General features: G+C 35.8%; 1 protein-coding gene across 3 annotated transcripts in view; it reads left to right on the top strand.

The window, feature by feature from the left end:
• The first annotated feature begins 582 nt into the window (after positions 1 to 582).
• Positions 583 to 12725, top strand: part of cltcl1 (clathrin, heavy chain-like 1) — a 57633-nt gene continuing 45490 nt past the window's right edge. The window contains exons 1-2 of one of the 3 annotated variants that reach the window (XM_081349131.1): positions 583 to 910; positions 10813 to 11020. In XM_081349131.1, the coding sequence (XP_081205257.1) occupies positions 869 to 910; positions 10813 to 11020 (250 nt within the window). In that variant the 5' untranslated portion in view covers positions 583 to 868. The remainder of the gene's footprint in view (positions 911 to 10812; positions 11021 to 12725) is intronic. The other 2 variants (XM_081349129.1, XM_081349130.1) reach the window with 2 other exon arrangements.

The following is a 12725-nucleotide window of genomic DNA, read 5'->3' as shown; positions in this document are numbered from 1 at the left end:
ATTACTCTCAGTACTTAAATATATAATTACACTGTAACAATGACACCTTACGATAAAGTGTAACCCTAACCCTATATTTAGTAAATGTAGTTAATTAACATCACTCAATAATGTGTAAAATATAAAAAAACCCTTTCAGTTATACTTTTAGTAAATATTTCAGCTACTTGTCTAAGGAATATTTTATAGTTTTAGTTGAAGTTGAAGTACTTAAATTACTTATGGAAATAAATAATAAATTAAAAAACGAAACAGACATATAAAAAAAACTAATAAAGCTGACATTGAAAAATATATAGAAAATTGAAAACATAAAAATAAATATTTATAAAATTGTTAACGAATACTACATGAATGATACTAAAATAACACTGGGTTAATGCCCTGTGTGTTGCTGTTGTTCCTGCTCTGAGTGAGTGTGCAGAAATAGACCCCAGTATTTTTAGGGGGTGGTGGGGGGGAGTTCCTGCTGTCACATGTTTGTCTCGAGCGGAGGGGTACACGAAACCCCTTCACAGTCCCTTTATCTGTAAAAGTCCTGTGTTTCACTGCTATATCCCTCACTCAGCTTCTGTGAGAGAGTGTTTACAGCATCTGCGCCGCAGCGCTGGAGTTTCTCCCTCATTCAGCTCGTATCAGTGCGCGCGGCTCTACTTTCTCACGCGGAGGAGTCCGGCAGCGCTCCGAGAAGTTGCCTGGAGTGAATCTGACCGGCCGAAGAAAGAAGAGATTCACGAGCATTCGCGGAATATCCGTGTCTAACGGGACACACAACTCGGAGGAACAGAACACAAACACAACTCTTTATCTGCGCCCCCTCCTCCTCTTCCTCCTCTTCCTCCTGTCCTCTCAGTGTTGGTCCTGGAGAATGGCGCAGATTTTACCCATCCGCTTTCAGGAGCATCTGCAGGTAAAACCGCACAAACACACACGCAACATTCGTATGTTTCCGCTCGACGCGTCGCGAGCCGTCAAACTGTAAACACGCAACTATGTATCAGCGGCCTCGCCCGCGCGCTGCGCTCATGCACGCACAAGTTACATACTTGATACATATGTGACATTTAAAAGAATATGGAGTTGCGTTACATGTTACATTGTAGCCTGACGTGTAAAAGAATGAGGGCAACGAACCGGTACATTGTAACATCGTTGCATGACGTGTTCGAATTTGTTACAGAGTTGCATGACATTTGAATGAATACAGTTAAGATCATGGAATGCTTTTTTTTCTCCCTTTGCATACCTGAAATTGCAATGATGAAATGTTACACACTTGCACTTTCCCAACATTTAAAATAATGTAGATACATCATGTATTTTATTAAATAGAAAAAAATGTATTGTTAAATATGCACAAGCTGCTGTGACAGATCAATATTACTTTAAAGGTTTTCCGCATTTGATCACATTTTTGCTGTCTTGCATTCCACTTCAATAGCCCAACAGTGTTTTAACTATTATTGCTAACATTAAGTATTATTACATATAATATTACATGTACAGTAATATGAACTCATCATTATACACAAATTAGAAATGTTTCAGATCATCACACAGCATGTACAAAAATGCTTGACATTATATGCCAGTAAATAGTTGCATGATGGAAATTGCCACAGTGACAAAGTTGTGTTGCAGTTGTTTCATGGTATGCGAAATAATATCTTACTGTAGTGAAACAAGCGGGTCGCTGCAGCGAGTTTTAGAGATGATGCAACTCAATAATAATATTAGGCTGACGCCTCACAATGCAATGTTTGTCAGTGCAGGTACAGTATTCACAGTGAAATACTGTTAATATCTCAGGTCTCGCTTTATAAAAGACAAGGCACTGAAATTACACAGTTGTTTATATCATTTCACAGTTTCTGAAAGTTGTTGTCGGTGGAAGCTGATTGTGGGTTGTTGTCAGTGTTGAATCTGACTATTAAGTTGTTCATTTCCCAGTACAGATTTCATTGAGCTTTAATGCTGACGTATTAACACTGTCTGAGTCTCTTTTTCCTCTATACTGCATTAGTCAGATGTACTGAAACTGTGTTGCACCGTCATGCGCTATTCCTTCCTCACAGATGCAACATTCAGCACAGTGCTGTCATGTGCGGTGTTAAACACACTCCGGAGAGGATCTTAACATCAGTGCTGTTTAAAAGTGTTGCAAAGTTGCTGTTTAAAATCAAGGCAAAAATCTGTTATTCCAGCCTTAACCCTAGAGTATCATCAGCAATAATAGTGATTTATGATGATAATCAGTTCTCTGCTGTGAAAGGTTTCCACATTTCAAATATATTTATGTAGTCATCTTCATTTATATAGCGCTTTTAACAATGTATATAGTGCTATATAGTGCTTTTGGTTACACTTTATTTTAAGGTGTCATTTATTACAGTGTAATTATACATTTAAGTACTGAGTAATATTGAGTTAACTAACTACATGTACTTACTATAGAGTTAGGATTAGGGTTTGATTTGGTTTAGGGTTAGTTGCATGTAATTATGCTTAATGAACTACATGTAACATTATGTAACGATGACACTGTAAAATAAAGTGTTACCATGCTTTTCACAATGCACAGTTTTGTTAAAGCAGATATACAGAAATATATAGTTCTATATATCACAATGTTAATGTTGATAATATTTTAATATGTATATGTGTGTGTGTTTGTGTGAGTGTGTGTGTGTGTTTATCTTAAAATCTTCATGAATAGTTGCATTTAGCAGATTAGAGCTGTGTGATATTATAGTTGCATTTTGAAATGTTACAAGCAATCAAGTTGAGATTTGCTATACAGTAAATATTGCTTTACGTGAGTGTTCTTTATGTAATGTATGTATGCAGGTAAAGTTGGATGTGTATATATATTAGTTATGTCAGGCGTTAGTTTCCCACTTGAGTGTGAAAAGATAGGAATGGCAGAATTATTGTTTTCTGGTCAAGAGACTCTTAAAAATACAGGTTATTTGCAGCGATGCAATAGAAACATTTTTGGTTCTTCAGAGAACTTTTCAGTGATCAGTTTTGAAAAGAACCATTTTCTTTCTTAGTGTGATGAACATTTAAAAAACTTGGTAACACTTTATTTTACAGTGTCAGTGTTACACGTGTTACATGTAGTTACTATAGCAATAAAAGTAAATTATGCATAATTACATGCAACTAAACCTCAACCAACCCCTAATCCTACCCTAACCCTATAGTAAGTGTATGTAGTTCATTAATATTACTCAGTACCTAAATATATAATTACAGTGTAACAAAGACACCTTAAAATAAAGTGTAACCCTTTATTTTAAGGTGTCAATGTTACAGTGTAATTATATATTTAAGTAATATTAAGCAACTGCATGTACTTACTATAGGGTTAGGGTAGGATTAGGGGTTGGTTGAGGGTTAGTTGCATGTAATTATGCATAATTTACTGTTATTGCTATGGTAAGTACATGTAACGTATGTAATGTAGGACAAATAAAGTGTTACCAAAAAAATCTTATAAAGAATATTTTGTGGAATGGATGTTAAAGGTTCTTCATGGAACCATCAATGCCAGTAAAGAACCTTTATTTTTAAGAGTGCAGGATTTTCAAGTTAAAGACTTTCCTTCACTCGCTCTTCTCGTCTCCCGCACTGAAATGTGTGTATTCCATGACGGGATCCATTGGAAACTATTGGACAGTGTTATTTTTGTGTCCATACAGCCTCAGCACAGTTGCCAAACCCTAATGAAGTTTCATTCTACACGCCTTTGAAAATATTCTCCATGACAGAGACGTGTGAGCGTCTCGCGGATCGTCCCGGCCTCACCTTTCCACGGGCTGTGTTTTCTTTGCCGTTCACAGAATGCCTTGGAATCCCTCAAACACATCTGGAATTCACTCTCCTGCCGATTGAATCCAGATGCTGCAGTCTCTGGGATTTGAGATGATATTTTGTTGTAATTTGTGGAATTTTATAGCGTGTCTCTTGAGATCCAATCCCAGTCCCGCATGGTTTCTTTTGATTTCTCTCTCTCTCTTACTCTCTCTCTCTCCTCATTCCGGTGTCGAACGCTCAGCCGGTGCAGTTTGGTGAAAGAATGCCAAGAATCTGCAGCCGGCAGGACTTTAGGCCTCTAGCAGCTCGGCTTTATGTCTTGAATGTGTGTTTGAGTTCATTCAGTGCTGGATTGCATTGTTACAGTTTGATCCTGAATGGGAATGTATAAATGTGTGTGTGTGTGTGTCTGCTCTTTTATAAATAGACACAGTTCATTCAACTCATGTCTTATAAATAATGTTAAACTGAAAAACAACAGACCGATATAAAAACAGCAAGCTTCACTAGTCTTTCAAATCTCATTTTATTGATCTTAAAATCAATATGATTTAAACTGCGCACACATTTTATTTAAATGACCTTTTCCCCTACTATATCTTGTCCTGCTCATGTTCTAGCTTTTTCTTTTTGCAGTGTCATTTTGCTCTGTCTTCTGATTGGCCGCTGGCGCTGATGTAAAGCTGTAACCCAATAGAGATTCTGCTAATGAAGTTATGAGCAGGAAGAGGAAACATGTTTATCACCAGCACAAACTGACACAAAGGACTCGTTTTATGACACAAACACACTCAAACTAAAGTCTAGCAGTGATCTAAATATCTTTATTTAAACTCATTACTTGCATGATTGTGTTTTGAGCAGAAAATGAAGTCTTTAATATCAGTTGATAAAATATACAATAAGTCATGTGAAAAAGAAATTACACCTTCTTTGAATTGTATTGTTTTACATATCAGGACATAATAAATAATACAATAATCTGATCATTAGCAGGTCTTAAAAGTCGGTAAATACTACCTCAGATGAACAACACGTGACATATTACAACGTCATTATAGTCTAGGCCAAAATGAAGCCGTGTGTGAAAAACTAAGTATGATTCAATAGCTTGTAGAACCGTAATGGTTTTCTGTATGAGAGTATCGGTTTCTCGCATCGTTCTGGAGGAGTTTTGGCCCGCTGTTCTTTACAACGTTGCTTCAGTTCATTAATGTTTGCGAGCATCGGTTTCTGCACAGCTCTCTGAAGGTCTCGCCACGGTCGGGTTGATGTCTGGACTTCGACCTTGAATCCTTTCTTTTTCAGCCGTTCTGTTGTATATTTGCTGCTGTGCTTGTGATCATTGCCCTGTTGCATAACTCAATATCAGACAAGCTTTAAGCCGGGCGCACACTCTGCGATTTCGGCCACGATTTTGCCGTCTGAGACACATTTTGCAAATCCTAAAAAAATCCTATGATCCTAAAATCTGAAGTCTTTGATCGTTAGTTTGACATGTTCACTGACAGCCGATTATTAATGACCGTCGATATCAAACTTTACTTCCGACGAAATCCTAGCAGTGTCAGAAGATTTGCCTCCCAGTCCGGCAGTGATTCTCCTCAGACGAACATCAAATTGTCTTTTTCAAGACAAGCCGTGACCAAAATGAACATTAGAGATTTCTCTGTAGCATCACATCAATCCCGCGTGTAACGCAGCTCGCCGTCACAGAACGAGTCAGTGATTGATGATATGAAACTCTGGACAAGTTCTTGTGCGTCCGTTTTTAACACGTCTTGACACTCGTCTTGACATTTCTGAGATCTTACAGTGTGACATGCCTTACAGCAATGATCATGTTCGTACAGCCTGATCAGCAACAATCGTAAAGGACTAATATAAATCGCAGTGTGCATCCTCCGGCTTTAGCTGTCAGACATGACTCACATTTGACTCAATTTGACTTCATGGTCGACTCAATTACTGGAGATGTCCAGGTCATGTGGCTGCAAAACAAGCCAGGAATCCTCAGCCCTCCATCAGCGTGATTGACAGCTGGTATGAGGTGTTTGTGATGAGAGGCTGTGTTTGGTTTTCTGTGCATTATGGCCAAACATTTCCACTCTCTTGTCTGTCCACAGGACATTGTTCCAGAAGTCTTGTGGTTTGTCCAGATGCAACTTTGCAAGCCTAAGCATGAATCTTTTTAGAGAGAAGAGTCTTTCTCCTGGCAACCCTTCCGAACAGGACATACTTGTTTCTAATTGTACTGTCATGCTCTTTACCATGTTAGGCCTGTAGAGTCTGAATTGTAGTTTTTGGGTGTTTTGTGATTTCTTTGAGCATTGCTTTGCTGGGACGTCCACTTTTGTTTATTCACAGCTCTCTTAAAGTCCCCCTGTGGTGGAAGTCTAGCTTTTAATGTTGCTTATGTGTCTATGTGGTGTTTTTAATATGCTTTAAGACAAAGCATGTGTAAATTCATAAGTCGACAGCATTGCTGAGTATTTCCTCCTTAAAACTGCAGTGAACCAAAGACAGTCTCAAAAACACGCTTTGAAATCGCTGGTGTTTCTGACGTCACAAACTACCTTGTAACCAATCAGATCAACGTGTGATCGTCAACCAGTGGATCTCTGAGCTGAGTGAGTGAGTGGAGGCGGGGCTCATTTCCATATTCATAGAACCGCGCATACTAAATGAGACAAGGGTGTCGAGTTACATTCAAGATATTTTAAGGCATGACGAATTTTGTTTTTCAAGAAAAAAAAAAGGTTTACATTTTCAAGGTTTAAATATTTAATTTTGGAGTTTTAAGGGATACAATTATTGACTACAGGGGGACTTTAATTCCTATGGAAGCATCAAGGGTGTACTTAGTTTTTTGTCACACATGGCTTCTTCATTTAATGTCAAACAAATAATGTGTAATATGTCATGTTTTGTTTTTCATCTTAGGTTGTATTTACCTCATTTTAAGGACCAGAAGGTTATTTTTTATTATGTCCTGATATGTAAAGCCATAGAATTCAAAGAGGGTGTACTTTCTTTTTCACATGACTTTCCAGGGAAGCACATGCTGATCAAATGTTTAGTTTTGCATAAGAGCATTTGCCAAATGCATGAATGTACCGTAGATGTCTTGCAGTAACAGATCAGCAAGCGGAAGAGACAGAGACAGAGAGAGTCTGCTTTATCTCAATGCTGGGAGACGAAAGACGGCCGGTCAGAAGCATCATCGTAGACGAGCCCATCAGGAAATGAGTTTAACTCCTTATTAAGATGTGTGTGTGTGTGTGTGTGTGTGTGTGTGGACATATGGATCTTTCTGCCTCACTACATCCTCAGTGTCCTGTGGGACTATATTGAGGGCATCTCATGAATGCATTGCTTTTCATACAAGGCTAATGCTATCTACAATAACGAAAGCCTATCCCTTCACTTACACATGTTAGATTTAAAGCCTGATTGGCTGATTTTCCTCTTACAAAGTGAAATTGCTGTTCAATAGGCTTCTCTATGTTTGTGTAACGTCACAAGTTTAGCAAAACAAGCACACTGAATCAATGAATATTCCCAAAAAACGTCCTTGGTTTTAGCTTTAGGTTGGCAATAACTGTAGAGGTCTTAATGCTCATGGGTAGCCTAAATGGGTTCATTCAGACCTTAACATTAAGTATTTTACTGTTATGTGTCAACAAGATTCAACAACACATTTTCACCTGGCTATACCCAATGTTTAGATCTGTTGTGGTATTTATGCAAATTAGCACACATACGTAATTAGATTATGCACCGTTTGTCCATGTTAACAATCAATTTAAAAAAACTTGTAATACATTTTTTGTTTGTCTTGATGTAAGTAATCAACTCAGTAATTTTCATGGTGATATCTAAAGGTTAACATTTTTACCCTAAGAAAAAGAATGAGTAGGCGTATGAATAGGCTATATTTGGGTCTTTTTCGAAACTTTTCCCTAATGGGATTCTTCTGGGCTTTTTTTCCCTTACTCAGGACATATTGAGGATAAAAAATCAGTTGAGTTTGCTTCTGTTGCAATTTGTTCAAACTTTTTTCATAAAATGACTGGACTAATATCCGTAGAGGTTCAGTGTTGTTGGTAATGTTGACTCTGTGAGTTTTCGAGTATGTTTAACATATATTTCTCTGTTTTTTTGCTAAGTATGAAGGTCCAGACAGTTTGTAAATTGCAGGCTGCTTTATTCAAATGAGTCTTTACCTAACGTTTCTAAAGCACCTGGTTTCCTGATACTCATCAGATTAGGTGTGTTTGGAATGAATTTGAAACGGACAGAAATTTACATATCTCAAGCGGACCGTAGTGCACTTTACTTAGAAGTATGTTTTGGCCTGTACGTAAACAAATGATGTGTGTTGGTTGTTGCAGCAAAAACAGTGTATTTAATTTTTTTTATTTAATGTCTTCCCTTAAAACTCATCTTTGATCACCAAAATGACATTTTTTTCTTCTTTTCGTCATGCCTTAAAATATCTTGAGTTAACTCGACACCCTTGCCTCATTTAGTATGCATGGTTCTATGAATATGCAAATGAGCCCCGCCTCCACTCACTCACTCAGCTCAGAGATCCACTGGTTGACGATCACACGTTGATCTGATTGGTTACAAGGTAGTTTGTGACGTCAGAAACACCAGCGATTTCAAAGCGTGTTTTTGAGACTGTCTTTGGTTCACTGCAGTTTTAAGGAGGAAATACTCAGCAATGCTGTCGACTTATGAATTTACACATGGTTTGTCTTAAAGCAGATTGAAAACACCACATAGACACATAAACAACATTAAAAAAGCTGGACTTTAAAAGGCTATCAGGATCCTATCCAGAAGAGAGACCTGAAGATAACAGTGGTTTTGTGAAGTCAAAGAAAATGTTAATTAGAGCTCACACCTGTGTGTGTGTGTGTGTGTGTGTGTGTGTGTGTGTGTGTGTGTGTGTGTGTGTGTGTGTGTGTTTGAGTCAGTAATGCTGAGACAAGAAAAGGGAGGGAAGAATTGTGGCTCTGTTTTCTCTGACTCAGTGTATGTGTGTGTATGTGTTTGTGTGTGTGTGTGTGTGTGTGTGTGTGTGTGTGTGTTGGCTGTAGGCTGCTATACAGTATCTCCAGGTCCTTGCGTCAGCAGTGTGTTCCAGTAAGACAGACAGCAGGTTTGCGTTACGCCTGTGTTTCTCAGCAGTGAATCACTTTCGGCCCCAGAGAGAGACTTCTGACCCCTGAAGAATGTGGAGCTTCACCCCTCCATATTACACAAACACTCGTGATGTTTCCTCGGCCTGGATCTCATCAGAACATGTTTAATGTGGAATATATAGCTAAACTGATAGTTTGGACCTGTGAGATTTCACCAAGAGGAAAATAGCCAAGAGAATGTCTTGAATCTCGACACTATTGACAGTCAGGACGGAAACTCTTGATTAAAGGGATTGTTCACCCAAAATATTTAAGAGTTTGTGTCTTCTGCTGAACACAAAAGAAGACATTTTGAAGAGTATGGGTATCCAAACCATTGACTTCCGTAGTATTTCTGTTTTCCATACTATGGAAGTCAATGGGGACCATGTTACCCATGACCCATATTCTTCACTTGAGGGTGAATAAATGAGGACATCATTTAAATGTATTGGGTGAACTATCTCTTTAACATCAGAGATGTTTATCGCTTGATGCTTTATTGCAGGAATGACTAAATGTAAAATCTCAGGGTTAATATTTCAATAATTTTACACCACGTTGATATGTGTATGGGTCGGTTAATGGTCACATGACATGCAGGTAAAAATATAAATGTAGTTTTTATTGTGATAAATTTTTATTTGTTACATTTAAATTTTTTTCATTTAATTATTTATTTAGATTTATTTAATTAATTAATTATTTAAATTTAACATTTTTTAAAAAAAAATTCATTATTTTATTTTAAATTATTTTATTTTACATTCTTATGATATAATAATTTGTTTATTTTATTAAAAAAAATCATATTAACTGTAGATTATGATTTAACTCATTTTTAGTGTTTTATTTTGATTGACTTTATTTTAAAATCATTCATTTTAATTTGATTATGATTTCATTAATTTTAGTAAGTGTTTTATTTTGATTATTCTTTTCATTTATTTATTTTAAGTTGACATTTTTATGATTACATCGTAGCAATTGTTTTTTAATTATTTATTTTATATTTATTTATATTCTATATACTGTATATTCTATATAATTTTGTTTATTTCAAAAGTATTCATTTTAATCTTACATTTGCATGATTAATACGTTTTTAGTACGTGCTTTTTATTGTAATTTTTTATTATGCATCATATATTTTATTTGTATTTAATGTTGTTACACATTGTTTTGTTTCATTTTAAAAGTGTTCATTTAATCTTAAAGTAACGATTAAAGTTCTTAGTAGGCCTAAGTGCTTTTTATTTTTATTAATCATATTTATTATTTTATTATATATATATATTTTAATTAAGTGTTTTTATTTTAAATGTATTTATTCATTTTTAGTTTGTCATCTTTTATGATTTTTATATAATTATAATTAGTTTTTCATCAGCTCCTGTGTTATGGCATCGGGTTCAGTTAGTTAGTGCATTGTGAAAAGCGCTATGCAAATTATCGAAATATCGCAAATATATTGCGATATGCATATCGCAACAGTTTGCAATAACTGCGGTCATGAACAAAAGACGAAGAGAAAATCACTCACTGCTCTCGCTGAATAACTTTTGTAGCTTTAATAAGAATCATGAGCAGTGTTTTACTTTTACATTTGATTATTCAGTTTCTGTTGTTAAATACTAAACCCTAAATATATTTAAAAGATAATTTAAGTTTATTTTACCCACTTTAAGCGTTATCGTATCGCATATCGCATTATTTAATGAGTTATCGCATATCGCACTTCTCTTCAATATCGTGCAGCGCTAACGTGAATTGCATTGACTAGTGTCCGTGTCTCCCTCAGCTGCAGTCTCTGGGAGTGAGTCCCGCCGGGATCAGCTTCAGCTGTCTGACCATGGAGTCGGATCGCTTCATCTGCATCCGAGAGAAGGTGGGCGAGCAGAACCAGGTGATCATCATCGACCTGAGCGACCCGACCAACCCCATCCGCCGGCCCATCACGGCCGACAGCGCCATCATGAACCCGGCCAGCAAAGTCATCGCGCTCAAAGGTGCCGCTGCTTGTGCCTCAATCAGTCTGACACGCTTCACTGTTGTTTTCTGATATGCTTCTGAAAAATGTCATTTCTCACTCTAACCACTAAACTGCTCTCTGATCTCGCTGAAGATGGTGAGTCTTTCAGCCGCTCTGGAATGACGCCTGTCAATCATTGTGGTCTTCTCACATACATCTCTCATATGTACAGTACAGGTCAAAAGTTTGGAAACATTACGTTTTTTTTTAAAAAAGTCTCTAATGCTTATCAAGGCTGCGTTTATTCGATCAAAAATGCAGAAAAAAACAGTAATATTGTGAAATATTATTACAACTTAAAATAATAGTTTTCTATTTGAATATACTTTAAAAAATAATTTATTCCTGTGATGCAAAGCTGAATTTTCAGCATCATTACTCCAGTCTTCAGTGTCACATGTGACATCCAGTCTATCACATGATCCTTTAGAAGTCTTTCTAATATTCTGATTTATTATGAGTGATGGAAACAGTTCTGCTGCCTAATATATTTGATGAATAAAAGGTTAAAAAGAACTGCATTTATTCAAAATAAAAAAAATATTTTCTTATAATATAAATCTTCTTAACTATCACTTTTTATCAGTTTAACACATCCTTCCTGAATAAAAGCATTGATTTATTTAAAAAAAAAAGAAAGAAAAAAATTACTGACCAGTAGTGTATATTGTTGTTGCAAAAGATTTCTATTTTTGAAAAATTTGCTTTTTTTTTTTTATTCATCAAAGTATCCTAAAAAGTATCACAGGTTATGAAAAAATATTAAGCAGCAGAACTGTTTCCAACTTTGATAATGAATCATCATTTTAGAATGATTTCTAAAGGATCATGTGATAGACTGGAGTAATGATCCTGAAAATTCAGCTTTGCATCACAGAAATAAATGATCATTTAAAGTAAATAAACTGAAAACCAATTATTTTAAATTGTAATAATATATCACAATATTACATTTTTTTTCTGTATTTTTGATCAAATAAATGCAGGCTTGATGAGCAGAAGAAACTTCTTTCAAAAACAATAAAAATAGTAATGTTTCCAAACTTTTGACCTGTACTGTATGTAGACGTCTGTGTCTCATTGACTAAATCTGCATGATCACTGTGTGTGTCTGTTCTTCGTAACCACACTTTGGGGACAGATTTGTACCCAGAAGTAAGCTAAACCTCACAAAACATCATTTTATGGACATCCAGGGACATCCTCATTTGTAAAACGTATAAAAAAATTGTAAAAAATAAAAATGCTGAAAGTTTTCTGTTAGGATCAGGTAATTATGGATGCTTGTTTCTGCCACGAAATAAGAAAATAAAAAAGGTAATTGCGACCTTTTATCTCACAATTCTGATATAAACTTGTTTAATCGATATAAACTTGCAATTGCGAGTTATAAAGTCAAAATAGCATGATATAAACTTGATATAAACTTGTTTATATTGCGCGATTTTGACTTTATTTCTCAGAATAGCAACTTTAAATTATTTTTAAATAGTTTATATTACATTATTCAGAGAAAAAATATATATTATATAACTCACAATTCTGACCTTTTTCTCGCAATTGCAAGTTTATATTCTGGCAATTCTGACTTTTTTTTTTCGGCCTGTCTATTTTGACTTTATAACTCGTAATTTCACATTTGTGTAAGTTTATATCCGAAGTGTGAGATAAAAAGTCGCAAT

Source organism: Scardinius erythrophthalmus (genome assembly GCF_964197995.2).
Source record: "Scardinius erythrophthalmus genome assembly, chromosome: 20".
NCBI lineage: Eukaryota > Metazoa > Chordata > Actinopteri > Cypriniformes > Leuciscidae > Scardinius > Scardinius erythrophthalmus.
Note: the sequence above shows the minus strand (reverse complement) of the source record. Positions and strands in the feature narration are given on the sequence as shown.